Source organism: Anabrus simplex, chromosome 1 (genome assembly GCF_040414725.1).
Source record: "Anabrus simplex isolate iqAnaSimp1 chromosome 1, ASM4041472v1, whole genome shotgun sequence".
In the NCBI taxonomy this organism is placed as follows: domain Eukaryota; kingdom Metazoa; phylum Arthropoda; class Insecta; order Orthoptera; family Tettigoniidae; genus Anabrus; species Anabrus simplex.
This window is the reverse complement of record NC_090265.1, coordinates 1217628916-1217645465: the sequence shown is the minus strand read 5'-3', so window position 1 is coordinate 1217645465 and position 16550 is coordinate 1217628916. Positions and strand designations below refer to the sequence as shown.

General features: G+C 37.6%; 1 protein-coding gene across 2 annotated transcripts in view; it reads right to left on the bottom strand.

Annotated features, from left to right (window-relative positions):
- Positions 1-8362: 8362 nt before the first annotated feature.
- Positions 8363-16550, bottom strand: part of REG (proteasome regulator gamma) — an 89767-nt gene continuing 81579 nt past the window's right edge. Inside the window, exon 2 of one of the 2 annotated variants that reach the window (XM_067137563.2) lies at positions 8363-10321. In XM_067137563.2, coding sequence (XP_066993664.1) covers positions 9620-10321 — 702 coding nt within the window. In that variant the 3' untranslated portion in view covers positions 8363-9619. The remainder of the gene's footprint in view (positions 10322-16550) is intronic. The other variant, XM_067137564.2, reaches the window with a different exon arrangement.

Genomic DNA, 16550 nt, shown 5'->3' with positions numbered 1-16550 from the left:
AATTCCGGCCACTTTTGTGTTTTTCAACTTTTGTATCTTATTTTAAATGTCATTGTTGTTATAAGCAAATTTTAATACTTCTTTAGCATTAGTCTTCGCCTCTATCTAGACATTAACCTTGTAACCAACAATCTTTACATACTGCTGACCGAGTACTTCTGCCTTCTGACGATCCTCACATACACAATCCCCTTGTTCATTAATGATTCCTGGAATGTCCTTCTTGGAACCTGTTCCTGTCGTAAAAGTACCTATACATACCCTTATATTTTTCAATGAAATTTGTATGATTGCCAATTATGCTTACCTTTGTCGTGTTACCCTTAGCGGTCTTCTTTGCTAGATTTAATTTCCTAGTAAGTTCCTTTAATATCTCCTTACTTCCACAGCCATTTCTAACTGTTTCTTTTCAACCCGCACCTCATTCTTAGTCTCTTTATTCCTCTGTTAAAATAAAGTGGGTTTTTACCATTGCAAAGGTACAAACCTGTCTTCACATTCCTCAATAACTACCGTACTTTAAACCTATCCCCGAGTTTGTTTAAATTTTTATCTATCGTTTTCCACCAATGATAGTTACGTTTTAAAAACTCCCTCATGCATGCTTTATCAGCCATGTGGTATTGCCTGACCGTCCTACTTTTAAGACCTTCCTTTCTATCATATTTAAACTATGACAAAAACAGCTTTGTGATCACTAATACCATTTGTTACTTCCATTTCTCTATAGAGCTCATATGGTTTTACCAGCACCACGTCCAGTATATTCTTCTCTCTAGCTGGTTCCATCACTTTCTGAATCAGCTGTCCTTCCCATATTAACTTATTTGCCATTTGCTGGTCATGCTTCCTGTTGTTCGCATTACCTTCCCAATTGACATTTGGTAAATTGAGATCTCCCGCTACAATCACATTCCTTTCCATGTCGTTTCTCACATAGCTCATCTTATCAAATAATTTTGAATCAGTGCCGGTGCTACCCTTTGCCGGACTGTACCCTCCAAGGACATCAAGTTTACTATTATCTTTAGAAATGAGCCTTACACCTAGAATTTCATATTTGTCATCTTCAACTTTTTTGTAGCTTACAAATTCTTCCTTCAACAGAATGAACACTCCCCCCTCCTACCATTCCTATCCTCTCTCTACGATACACACTCCAGTACTATGAGAAAATTTCTGTATCCAGTATACCATTTCTCAGCCATGATTCAACTCCTATTATAATATCTGATAATTATATATCTATAAAATTACTGATTTCTATTCCTTTCTTTACAATACTTCTGCAGTTCAATAATAACATTTTTATGTCATCCCTACTCGACTTCCAGATCCCTGTATTCTTATGACCGCTTACTAAACCACCCCATTCCCCTGAATGTACCTCCCTATAACCCTTCTAAACAAATTTCCTAACTTACACATACCACTGCGGTTTAAGTTCTTGATTTACAAGCGTGTATGAGAGTTGCCTCTTATATTTCAGATACCCTCAAAAAGCAAAACATTACTTCTAGATGCATTGCATTTGCTGGAGATAATGACAATGTTAATTTTGGAGGTCTTGAATGCAAGAGAGGGAAGAATGTGTTCTCTGCTCTCGAAAGCATGGAGCTGACGTTCCTGTTGATATTGTGTCTGGGCTGATGGAAATGTTATTTTTGAAGTACATATACAGTGTGCACTCAGGAACTGAAAGACCTTTGTGACTTTGTTGTTGTAAAATATGTGCAGCTTTCAAATCATTCCTAACTAGGGGGTTAACACTGCATCCTGGAGTAGAAAGGATCCTGCAATTATTTTCAGTTCTCAAATCCTACTTTCTCAGGATATGGATTTGATGCCTTCATCAATTAGGAACTTCCTTGAAGGTGACTTTCTAGAGTTCTATATTTTTCTCCTTTCCTCAACCATGCAAATTTTTCACTGTAAAATTTTGTCAGCTGAGAAAGAAAACAACACAGTTGTGGAAGTACTTGAACTATTAGAATCTGTCCAGTCTTCAATGGAAGATAGACTTAAAGGTCAATTCATTCCCCTTAAAGTCAGATGTTGAATAGATTTTTAGAAGATGGTCTAGATAAAGAATGCAAGTTATTTATGGAGCCTACGATTTCTAATTAAACTTGCTTCGAGTAGGGTAAGATTGCCTAATTCTGTGAAAAATTTCTTTCAAATGTAATTTTTGAAGATTATATTTCTGCATTCATATAAGTGGGTTACAGTTGTCGATGTTCACATCATGATTCACCTGCCTGAAATGTATGAAGGTTACAGGATGCATTATTTTTATGTTACTCTGTGTACTACATAAACAGGTCACTGATTCGTAATACTGTGACATGTGCTCTAATTCTGTGGTAGTGCTATCCCAATTCCGTGAGTTGTTTCCTTATTCCGTGATACTTACATAAATAATTAAATGTTATATATCAACTGTACTTACATTCTTTCAAAAGGCGACTCTCAATTTTATGTTACAAAATACATGCAATTATATATCAAACTGTTGGTTCTCACATCAAAATGTTCACTACCTGTCATTGTCTTTGTGAGTAGACCATGGCACTTTGAAATATTTCTAAGCCCTGTGTTCCTTTAGAACTTTCTTGACAGTTAGTTCCACAGCCTGCTTTTCATACTACTTTTCAGAAGTAGGTTTAGCGCCTCCTGGTCCAGATATGTACGATTTCTTGGTTTTACCCATAATGCCACCTATTTTAGCAGTAACTGAAAATAAATGTAATATACATGTGTGTAGGCCCACATGTAGAAGTTCATCACGTTCCTACGGTTACAATTTTAATTTTAGGTTATAAAATTTTCACACACCCTGCAGTAGAGTAAATTCATCTTGATGCTGGGTGAAATTATATGTTTACAAAATAACAGATTCCATTCAAATACACAACACTGAAAGTTAATTATGTGTAGGGAGATATACTCTGATGATAACATATATGAGAACAAGGCAGAGAAAACAAAAATAAATTACAAGACTTGAATGAATCTACCGTTGTTTAGAAGTCTGTGGATGAAAATAATAACAATCTGAAAAGTCTACATCTTCATCTACCGTACAGACATAAAAGCAAGCATATATTGTTATATTTACCTAATAATGTTGATTTCCCAACTTACAGGCACACAATGCAGAAACACAGCTATATTCTCACACCAGTTAAGAAATTACATACTACGCCATAACACCACACCCTCGACCCAAGCGCTGGTGTTCACGTTTGAAACGGCTAATTTCACACAATGTCTTCAGAATATAATATAAAAAATTTATTATAACTTCAACCTATTCAATACAGTACGTTGAATAGGTTGAAATTAAAATAAATATCTTAAGATTCTTTCAATACAGAGAAAATTATTTTCATTACTTGTAATGTCTTCAGAATTCAGACGTACTCGAGGGATGCCTATTGCCACGATATTCAATCACAGAAAGTATCACGGAATTAAGGCTACCACGGAGTTAGGCACCCTTACCCTACTTGGATAAATGGATGCATCCTAAGGAAGAATTCAAGTGCTTTAACACTTTAGCGCCGACGTGTACATTTGCTTTTTTCGTGGTAAACTCCTGAAATGCTATATACATTTTTCAGGTTGTTGTTGGCTACGGATGTTCGTAATTTCATTTGTAGATGATAATCAAAGACATAATTCATGTTCAAAGTTACTGTTTTTGTGTCCCCCCATTGGGGTGACATATGGTTATCAGGTTGACTATGCAACAGAGAAAGCGCACGTCACCCCTAAGGGGTGACAGCCTTTTTACCTTTGTTGTTGTGGAACACCGTGCTCTGTGTTGTGAGCTGTTGATTTACACGCCTTTCAATGAGTTCATTGTAATTTACAGTTTTATGATAAGAATTTAATTCATGTTATGTGTTTCTGTGTTGAGTAAGCCATGATTACTGATAGAGAGAGAGAACAACAACTTGAAAAGGTTTCGAATGTTGAATCAAGAGATGTTGACAATTAGGCTTCACAATGTGATGCCACCTTTTCCGAGTCGGAATTTGACAGCAGTTTGTGTAGTGAGGACACTAGCAAAGATTCCGGTGCTGCATTGGGCAATGATTCAACCAAATCATCAGCCAGTGACAATTACTCGGTAACATTCTCAGGTTTGCAGAAACATTGTATTTATTTACACGTAGCCCCGGTTTACAATTTCATCTGAGTGCTAAATCTCAACCAGTATGTAAGAATAAAGCAATAATAAATTCCAATCCACATTATTTCCCTTGCCATTAATAACTGAATTCTGATGGTTGCGTATGTCAGAGAAATTCCACTGTCTGTTGCGCAATGCACAGCATGCTGAGAAAGGAATGGGAACTGCGCTGCACTCTATGAACACCTTATGTGAACAAGCAATGCAATACAACAGCGACTGGTAGCGCTAGTTTCGTGCGACAGCCTGAAGTTGAGAGGCCTGGACACACTACCGTGTCACCCCATGAGGGGTGACATACTATATTTTGTATGAGGGTCCGTCACCCCACACGGGGTGACATCGTCTTCAAAGTGTTAAATGGTTGAAACTTCAAAGCTTTAAGGATATTGTACCATGTCTTCAATGTATACAGTCAAAGGGAGTAGAAATACATGATTCAAAATTGTTAGACCGGTTCTGCAACGTCCAGACTTATTCTAAAATTTCAATGATGATGATGTTTATTGTTTAAAGGGGCATAACAGCTAGGTCATCGGCCCCTAATGGTACAAGGTACAACGAAATGGAACGGTAATTAAAACTTCAAAGTGTATCCACTGACTAGAATCTAAAAACAAATGACGAAAAAAAAAAGGCTATGAATCCAAAACAAATTCACAATCACCTATTTTCTGGGATGATGCTTGTTGTCCAAAGGGGTCCAAAATCCAGGTCACCAGCCCCTCGTAACACCGGGTGAGCAGAATACAGATGAACCGCTACATCCTGTGCGAGCGAGCCGGCTGGTGACGAAATACAGTGCCGAATATACTCAAGGCCCTGCTACCAAGCCAGGTTTCAGTCTTTGAACGTTTGCAAACGTGACACGTTTCATAGGTGACAATAGTACAGTGTGTGAATTCAGTGAAATGGCTCAGGTAGCTCAAGTCGAGTATCAGTATTCTGTTTCCCAAAGAGTATTCATTTCAGATTCATACGTCCGTACAGAAAGTGCAAGGGCCGTAAGGAGATTATTTCAAGAAGTTTCCTGATGTTAAAGTTCCAGGTCAGGCTTTGATTCATAGATTAGTAAATTACATAAGACGGGAAGTCCTCTTGATAAGAAAATAAACCACGTACAGTACTCGCACAAGAAACTGTTGGTAACATTGGCTCTGGAAAGGTTTCCTACAAAATCACTTCGACAACTTGCTCAGGAAATGGAAATTTCCTATGGTTCTGTTCGAACGGGTACAAAGTTATTGAAAGGTAATGAACAATTTCCTAAGCAGATGCCAGAAATGCTTGAACAACGAAGGGAGGCACTTTCAACATCTCCTGGCATGACGTATGTGAGTACTTTTATTTGTTTGTGTTGCTTGTTAAAAATAGCTTACGCAACACTGTATACATATTTACTGCGGACTTCCTGTCTCGCACGCACCTCCCATGTACAGGCTGCGGGACTGATTCCACTTTATGTTGCTCACCCTGTAGTACTAATCACTGGTAGAGCAAAACCATGGTGCTCCTCCTATAGTGATAATCACAGGTAACGCAGTGTTCCTCGCATGGTGGTACTAATCACAGGTAATGCAGATCCATGGTATGCCACACATAACAGCACCATTCGCACATAACACAGACCCTTCTTGTTCCTCACATAAGGGTACCACCCACAAGCAATGCAGACCCATGGTGTTCCACACTTAGTGGGATTAATCACGGGCGCTGGCTAGATCCAGGGTGTTCCTCACATAGTGGTACTAATCACAGGCAATGTAGACCCACGGTGTATCACACATTATGATACCACCCACGGGCAACACAGACCCACGGTGTTCCTCATGTAGCGATACTAATCACAAGTAGCGTAGACTCATGGTGTTCCTCACACAGCGGTGCTAATCACAGTTAATATACCACTCGCAGGTAACGCACATCTATGGTTTTCCTCACATAATTGCACCACTCATAGGTAATGCAGACCCACGATACCAAACACAGGCAACGCCCAGACACGTGGTGTTTCTGACATAATGTTGCTAATCACAAACAACGTTCCACATAAAGTGGCACTAGTCACGGGTACTGTAAACCTATAGTGACCCACCCACAATGATACTAATCACAGACCCACAGCGTTCCTCACACAGTGGTCCTAATCACAAGTAAAGTTGTCCAATGATGTTGATCATGTGATGGTTCCAATTACATCATCCCTTGGTCACCTCTTTTAGTTGCCTCTGTTGACAGGCAGGGGATATCATGGGTGTAGGGGAGGTCTGAAAGTTCAACTTTGGATAAAGACACAACATTAGACCAACATCTATTTTCTTAAACAAATGCCACACCACTGAGATATTTTCTGAACTTTTGCACATTTGACAGTTTTTCTTTGTCATACCAGGCAGCAGGAGCCTCCGTGGCTCAGACGGCAGCGCGTCGGCCTTTCACCGCTGGATACCATGACTCAAATCCCGGTCACTCCATGTGAGATTTGTGCTGGACAAAGCGGAGGGGGGACAGGTTTTTCTCCGGGTACTCCGGTTTTCCCTGTCACCTTTCATTCCAACAACACTCTCCAATATCATTTCATAGCATATATCATTCATTAATAAATCACTTTGGCAGTGGCGACCCCATCGTACTAATAGCCTATATCTGCTTCATTCATTCCATCCCTGACCCGGTCAATGACTGGAAAACAGGTTGTAGGTTTTCATTTTCACCAGGCAGCACTACCTCTACCTAACATGTTTTTTCATTCATACATAATCAATGGACAAAAGAAAGGAACCATTTGTTGGTAGATTCAGTGAAAGAATATTACAAGTATGTACTTCAAGTCTTCTTTCAAAAGTAGGTTCTGTTGAAAAATAGAACTTCACGGAAAAGAACTGCAGCAAGGACTAATCACTGAGTAAGGCATTTCCTTCTGTAAAAAAATATATAAAAAAATAAAATAAAATAAAAAAATATGTAATATAGGTATAATTTTGTTACTGATTGAAGTTGTCCTGCCTGTTTTTTCTAAGTCCTGCTTTTTTTTTTTTTTTTTTTTTTTTTTGCCAAGCAATGTCCTGCATTTGGAAATGTTCAGTTGGTAATCCTACTACTGTCCTTATTTGTTTTCACCAGCATCGTACATATCTATTCAGGCATAAGTGAAGGTCTTGTACTTTTAATAACTGGCTGACAGAACAATGGTGATGCATCACATTCTAATGTAATCAAAGGAATAAAGGTCTGAAGAGATATTATACACCTATACTCCGATGAACTTTAAAAACTGTAAAAGGTCCTTGCAAGATTCTCAAGTACGCCAGAAAATACTTCACATGTCTAATGAATGGCAGTTCCTCCAAACATGGAATAATAAGCGTTGTACTGAGAGACACAGAAACCAGATTTGAGGTAATTATTCATAAAGCTTGGATTAGGACGATTGCATTTCACTGTCATTTAACTTTTTGCTTGGGACTAATGAACACAATTCTTTCATAACAAATATATCTCCATGGTGTGTGTGAATCAGGATATACTAGGTATAAATCAAATTTTCAAACCAGAATGATAAATAACATGAAATTACCAGGTGGATATAAAATGATAAGGAGTGTGTGTTCTACTTCGTACAAAAAATATGTGAGAAACATGAAACATTGTTTCACAGTGATGTTAAAAGTTTATATAATCAAGAAAGAGAACAATCGTAATGAAATAAAAGAGAGAGTGCATGCAAGGAGGTATGTTACAAATGCCTTTGTTTTTAAGTTCTTCCATTTTTGAGAGAGAATGTATTTCTTACACGAAAGACATGAAACAAAAAAGAAAATATGAACAGAAAGAATAAATATCGACAAATACAGATCAACAAACCTTTAGGTGCAGCAATAATTTTAAAAAATCAAAGTGCCAGAGTCAAATAAAGAGCATGAAATAACTGTATGTTCTTATATATATATAAATCAGCATAAAAACACGTCATTTACTGAAATATACATAAGAATACTACTGATAATATCACACAATACAAATTTAAAGTATAACCACATTGTAAGTTCCCTTCTTGAACTCTCCTTTTATTTTGAGGTAAAATCATGTATATTCAGTGATATCAAATACTTATATTCCAAGGGATAACATGCCAACATGTCCTACATGAAATTTGGCCAAAACTGCAAGCAAATATTTATTTATTAGACATTTACATTTCAGTTTGCATCCTTAACAATATTTGAATCTGCAAACACTTCTTACACAGCCAATACTTATTCAACACTTGCTTCAAATGGAATGTGTAGAACCACTCTAAAAAGATTAACTTTACTTTCAAGGGTAACCATATCAAAAAATCAGAAACCTTCCTTCAATATAGGCAGTGAATGCTACAGATTGCTTGAGCAATAAACAAATTCTTCTATGGTAATGTGACTGTACAAAAAAAAAATATTCAAGATTACATTTATAGATTCACTTCAGATATAAATAATACCAATCACAAAGCCTCCCACCACCTGCATCATGGAAATCAAAATATGTACTAGTCTCAAGAAAAATATCACCACAGTAAACTATTATGAGAGGTGCAAAACAATAATCTATAAATATTATTCGCAAGGTATAATTCCAGTTCAGATCTAACATCGAATGAAGTGCAATCCATAGCCTTCTATGCCTAAATATTTTCAGTCATATATCATTAAGCAAGAGGATAACAAAGTTTACTATCTCTGTGGTTCAGAACCAAATCAAAATCGCAAGTTAACAGCATCCACTACCAGAGGAACTTCCTATATATAGTAATATTCAAATGGTAGCAGAAAACATACGTAAACTTATGGGAAATATTGTTAACTTTCTTCTTGAAAAAACTTACCAAGGGTCAATGCACCCAGATACAGTCTTAAGTTATATAAAACTGCTTTTAAATAAATATGAATGAAAAAAATTCTGATTAAAGCTCCAAATATTCTCAAATACAAGACTGCACACTTATTTCACAGAGCAGGCCATTATTTGTACGAATGGTTAGCACAAGTTGGTGCAAACCATCAGGACACTGAATAGATAACTACAGCTGCTTAGATATTTACTCATTTTAGTATAAAACCTTTATACTTTTCCTGGTATCAAAATAAATAATTTCACCTCCCCATCCTCTGCTTATCAGTTCCGAACACACTTCACCATCATGGGGAAATTACAATATACAAGACAAGAGAAAGGGAATCAATCACTTGATACAGCTCTAGAATCATACTCTTGATTCATTTAATGGCAAGGCAGTACATCTGATTGAATTTACAAAATTCTAGAACTTACTGAACAACTTTCAAAACAGGTCTTTTTTAAAACTGAATTTTGGAGCAACGCAAATTGGAAAACTTTTCCTACACCTTGCTCTAAAAATCCACAATAACCAAAGATGGCATTTTAGTACAATGAGTCAGCATTGGAGTTTCGGGGTTTCTTAATCTTTTCAAGATTCTTGATAACAATATCATAAATAGTGCAGTAGCGATTACGCACTTCAGACATCACCAGCCACAGACTCAAATATTCCTTTTCATCTAGTTCCTTCATAGCACGCCTGTAATCCTCAACATGAGGATACTTAGCTACCTTTGATACCATCTTTGCCCGCGATAAAAAGTACCGTGAAATCTGGTCATAAAAAGAAGCAGCTTCTGATTCAACTGATTGGATCTCGGCTAGTGTATCTTCTTGGATGGATACACCAAAATTATTACCATCCTCAATTTTTGGAATCATGAAAGTAATCCACATTTTTAGCAGATTGGTGTCTTCGATCAACTGCCGAATGTGAGGCTTTACAACGTGCACAAGTTCACAGAGCTGTTTGTTGCAAGGCACCATACCACCAGGAAGAACCATCACTCTAGTGCCCCCAATATCACACCTACACTTCCTTGATGATAGCTCAATGTCCATGTCTTTGGAAAGATCAATAGGATCTGGAACTGGGATGTTAAGTTTCTGATGGACATCATTAAGGTCTTGTTTGCGAAACTGTGACGTCTGCAATAGTTCATTCAGTTCATCAATTTTCTTAGGAAATCCCTTCAAAATGAGTTCCTCAGCCTTCTCCTTCACAGAATCCTTGTACTGTTGAACCTGAAACAATGTAAAACTGTATATCCCTACATTGACAATGGCAACAAATACATGCATGAGCAATACAATTACTCACAAGGAGAGGTAATACTGCTTAATCATTAGCAAAATTGAACATGAATGAGAAAAAACAGATTTATATGAGAGGATTAATAAATTAATTAGGTTACAAATTAATTAGGACAATGACATGCATGGGAGGAAAAACAAACTTTATAAAATGCACTAATAACCAACACACTGAAACCAATGATACACTACACATTCAACAATTAAACACCTAACGAAGAACAGAAGAAGGTAGGAAATATTTTCAAAGAAAGTGCATGCTTTCATATATTGCATTATACTGTTGTTGAACAATGATTTGTATGCTGGCTCAAATTCATACTATTGTACACATTATACCACTCTCTTCAATTCCATGTTGTCATTCATCAAATGTATGTCTATGAGTTACGAGACTAATAAATGTATCGCTGAATTGTCAACACACTCCTTTACTCTCATCTGGAATCCTTTGTAACTGTCAACCAGTCCAACTTTAGGCATGTGCATCTACTATTCCCCATTTTAGAAGGAACCTTGGTACCCATTTTCATAACAGGCAAATGTTAGGGCTGTACCATAATTAAGGCCATGGCAACTTCCTTCCCACTCCTAACCCACTGTCACCATAAGACCAATCTGTGTTGGTTCAATGTAAAAAAGAAAAGAAGAACCTATGAAATAAATGCCTCTTTGACAAGAAACCTGTGAAATAAATGCATACATGTCCCTGACTGATAAATATACATTTTCTAAATGTTTCTCCCTTCATACTCCATTAATATTCAAGATGACTGTCCCACCAATCCTAATAGATATGAAGCATGAAAATGATCATAACAGATTATTATGCAGATTAATTACACACTTGATACTAACCAACACAAACAGGCAATAAAAGTCATGATTACATATACCTCAGAAAAAGTGTATGCCTCCAATTTGCTAGTATATAGCTTTAACTACTGTGCTGTATTTTCAATTTGTATGCATTTCCAAATATATAATTTGGAATGAGAATTTAGAAAGTTGTGTGCTAATCTCAACATTCAATAAGAAATATGCATTTTAAAAAAATATCCTTTCACTTTTTATTTCTCTTCACTGCTTGACTACCATAACTACTTTGTACCACTGACTCATTTTACCATCAACTCTTACTATAACTTGAGTGTCAATGTGGCTTTCTTAGCCAGTAATAATCTACCTCGACTGCACAATCTGCAGAACTAGTGTATTTGAAATGTTCTACATAATGCAATATTGTTAGCGTATACCATTACAATAAATTATCTTGTTTTTATTCTTTCTGTTCTTCTTCTGTTCCAATTCTCTCCTGGGCTGGGATTTGAATCAAGGACCTCCATTGTTGTCAGTCTCTCCACTTTTTTCTTGCATCCAATATTCTTTCTACTTTTCCTCCTCTCTTCACTATACTCTCTTCCACTGCAGTAATCCACCTCTTTAAAGACCTTCCTCATTCCTTCTTTTCCCCGTTGGTTTCTTAGTAAATGCTTTCTTTGGAACTTCGTCTTCTGCCATTCAGATCATGATATACAGGGTCTTTTCTTTGGCTCGCTCCGTGTGTCAAGGGAACATGCACGGAAGGCGATAGCGCGGCCGCGTGACTCATTTGCCGAGCGATATATTGCTTTATGACTGACTAAGACGATCTAATGCAGTACAGCAGCGATAACCTTTGCTTCACAGCAATAGTTTAGTTTTAACATCTGTGATATTGGTAGCATGTTCAATGTGTGCTTTAAAATAGCGTTGTTTCTGTAGGAATATTAAAGTATTGAGTGTTTAACGAGTGATGTATACAGTAGAACAGCGTGCATTCATTGTGTTGCACTATACGAAGCATTCTTCTTGTACAGAGTGCCGCTTTTGATTCACTCGCAAATTTTCTGGCATCCTCCCTCCCCATAGGAGTACAGTACGTAAATTACTAAAGAAGTTCTGCACCACAGCGTCCATTCTTAACAAGAACTCACGCATGAGACGAACGGTTTTAACAGAGGAAAAGCTTGACGAAATAGCTCTCTTGGAAAGAACTCCAACAAACTACCTGTCGCGTCTCGCTGTACAAGCTAATGTGTCATTATCTTCTGTCCACAAAGCAACAAAACTGTTAAAAGCAAAACCATACAAACCCATCCCTGCATAATATTTAAGAGGACCTGACAGTTTTGCTAGGGTTTGGCATTGTAACTGGTTGCTTCAGTCAGTTCACGATGGGTATGTTGAGCCAGAACATTTATTTTGCAGTAATGAAGCATGGCTACACTTAAGTGGCTATGTGAACAGTCAAAACAATCGCTACTAGTGTGCAGAAAATCCCCACCAGCTGCATGTATGTCCACTTCATGATGTAAAGATAGGAGTTTGGGTGCGCAGTAAGTGCTTGCAGAATTATAGGGCCTATATTTTTCCGTGAAACAATAAATGCTGATCGACACAGAGACCTCATTCTCAGACCATTCTTTCAAGAACTGATGGAAGAAGAAGGGAGTAATGGTTACTTTATGCAAGATAATGCAACAGCACACATTGCTAATCAGTCTAGGGAGGTAATACGGGAAGTTTTCGAAGATCGTGTGGTTAATTATCTCCCTGGATCTCCTGATTTAAATCCCTGTGATTATTACCTGTGGAGGATGTTGAAGGGAAAAGTGTACGTGAACAACCTTCACGCGAAGAAAACTACAAGAGAACATTACACACATTATTTTGAACATTACACGGGCTGAGATTCGCCGAGTGTCTGCAATCCAATTTGCAAGGTGTCAGGCGTGTTTGACAGCTAAGGGACAACATTTCTGAACATCAAATGTAATGCCACGTAGGTTTTAGACTTCTAGTTTCACTAGAAATGGATTTCTATTAGTGTAAATTGCTGTGAGTAGCAGGGAGGAGTTAGGGGGAGAGTACTGACTGTATTGGAGTTTGTAAAACTCTGCCACCTGAACCGACTTATCTAGTTTTGTTGCTGTCTATATACGTGTTGCATATGACAATATTTAACTGGCTGGTTAACCCTCCATGGTAATGGAGCAGATCGTACAGCTAGTGTCTCAATGCCGAAGTGTTGGGCAGCAGAAAATAACCTGACGCACTAAAGGGAACTAACAGCTTCAGGCAGAAGAGTTCCCTTCAAGCAGTGCCTGTTCCCAGTTCAAAGGCTGCTGCAAGAGGCGTCTGTACTTATTTCAGATGCCCGTTTAAAAATGTGCCTATAATAGTCTAGGACAGGGAACAGTTTACTTTTCTCCACTATGCTTGGTCGAGATAGAAACAACACTTGATAGTGAATATTTGTTATGGGAGAAAATCAGCATTTAAATAATACTGAGCCTTTCTGGTGTGGAAGGAACGGGGATATTCACAATTTTTGTTCTACAGCGAAACAGGAATAAAAATTGACTGCAGGTGAGGATGGAGTCACTCTTTGAAACATTACTTGCAGAGTAGTTTTTTTTTGCTATTGCTTTACGTCGCACCGACACAGATAGGTCTTATGGCGACAATGGGAGAGGAAAGGGCTAGGACTGCGAAGGAAGCGGCCTGACTGAAGGTACAGCCCCAGCATTTGCCTGGTGTGAAAATGGGAAACCACGGAAAACCACCTTCAGGGCTGTCACAGTGGGGTTCAAACCCGCTATCTCCTGAATACTGGTAGAGTAGTTTAATCATATGTGTGTATCCCATGTACCTATATAAATGGACCTTTATTTAATTCAATTGAAAGCAAATGATACTGCCACAGAATGTATTATGTTATTAGTTCAATGTCCCACTAACTACTTTTACGGTTTTAGGAGATGGAGAGGTGCCGGAATTTTGTTCCCTAGGAGTTCTTTTACATGCTAGTAAATCTACCGACACGTGGCTGACGTATTTGAGCCCTTTCAGATACCACCGGACTGAGTCAAGATCGCACCTTCCAAGTTGGGCTCAGAAGACAAGCGCACTAGAAAACACGAATCAAACCACCTCACTTAGCATCGCAATAAAAAAATCTGACCCACTCAACCAACTTAAGCTTTAAAAAATTCCCTTTGTCACTGAAAAGTTTAATGCACTCTTCGAACACAAAGTCTTTGTGAGGACAAAGTTTGTATCGAGGTGTCACTGCTATGAATTCTGAAAACTAACACTGTGTTAATTAAAATGGTTTGAAAGTTTTGTCCTTTTTTCCTTTATTTAAAACGTTTGTCAAGGTAGCTTGCACAATTCTGCAAGTAAGGAGCTGCTTCTCGTTTGAATGTTTTGACATGAGCATTAGGGGCAGTGATTTTTAGCCACTTTGAAATCAGAAATTTAGCATTTTGATTTGAATATTTAGCATTTTGTAGTGTTTGTACATTTGCAATTTAGCATTTTTAGCATTTGGAGAAGAACTATAATAATAACAACAACTATGATACTGCTAAACGAGTACCGTAGAACGGGGTCAATAGGAATGCAGGGGTGAATAGGAATGATTTTCTTCTATTTTTTATTTTTACGCATCAAAGTGTAAATATAACAATTACAATTTTTATCTTTTCAATTTTTGGCTGCACTTATGTTGCTGTTAACATTCACTTGTTTTCCCGATAATTCCTATATTGATCTTAGATTTGTCTGCTAAATTTGTTCCTGCGGAATTATCACTCGTTTTTCTTTGTGGAAAATCTTCTTCTGGTACTTTAAAATTTTTGATATTAGGTAATTGATTTAGTATTCATTATACAATATCATGTATCTAGATAACAACCCATATTTGTTTTTTCTCTGAAATTTGCTTATTAACTATTTCCTGTGTGTATTATCAGGAAATTCCAAATTTTATAACTTATGGGGTGAATGGGAACAATTGTGTGCTTTAATTAAATATGTTGTTATTTTCTTTAACAACCTGTTTAATGGGGAATATTAATTTATATTATTATTAGGATGTGTGAGAAATATGAGATTTTGTTTTCCTTCCAAAAAATTCTACTCATCTCACACAGCCACTTGACGTTGCCTTCTTCCACCCACTGAAGGTATCCTGGCAGAAAACTCTTCTAGAATGGAAGAAAAAGGAAGGGCGCTCAGCAACTTGTGCCCCAAAGGCAGTATTTCCTCATCTTCTATACAAACTCATGGGTGTTATAAAGGAAAACTAGGAGAAGAATATTCAATCTGGCTTTGAGAAATGTGGCATTATTCCTCTGAATCGTGAAAAAGTGCTAGAACGCCTTCCAAGCACTAATGCTGGCAGTTGGCAGTTAAAGAGCCAGACCACACTGCGAGCTCTGGCAATGATAACACCCATGCCGACTGTCAGGTAGCTGATGATTCAATCCTGTCCGTTCTTCATGAACTGCACTACAACGACCAGCCAAAAACACCTATTCGACGGTGAAAACTTAATGTTGTCCCGGGTAAGAGTATGAAGGGAACAGACATTCATTCTAAGGATGATGGCACTCCTGTAAGCAGTGGAGAAGATATTGATACGTGCAGTGCCAAAAGGAGTGAAAGAAAGGCATGCAAGAGACCATTAATTACTGATACCAACAGAAGGGAACCATCCAGGTATGACAAACGAACCAGATATGTTGATGAAGTTTGCGTAAATGGAGAAAAGCTCGCTGGTGTTTACAGGAAACAAGACATTCAGTCTGGTGATTGGGTTGTTGCAGATTTTTCACTTCAAGTGACAGCTAAACAAACATCCTCCAAACGGACTTTGTTTATTGGAAGTGTTGTTGACATTGTTTCTGCAGATGAAGTAAATGTAAAGGTCACTAAACACCTCCCAACGAAATTGATAATGGCAAGCTGTTCAAATGGCCTGACATGGATGACATTTGCATGCTGAATTTGGGAGCTATAATTGGTCTTGTGGATCCCCCCACAGCGAAAAGAAGAGGGCTGTTAAAATTCCATTCTGTTGACTTCAACTTATGGTAATGTTAACACTGGAAGACTTTCCTTATCAGTCGTTCAAAAAGTTTTGCTCATCTTCAAATTTGTATCTTAGTGTTTGTAAATAAGTGCTAGTTATTTTTTATTTTCTACACCTATTAGTCATTAAACAATCTTTGTTCCTTAAGCATACCTTATGGCACGTGTATGTTGTTCCTTTTCACCTATTATAGAGGTAGAATAGAATTTTGCACAGGTATACATTTACGTTCCTATTCAC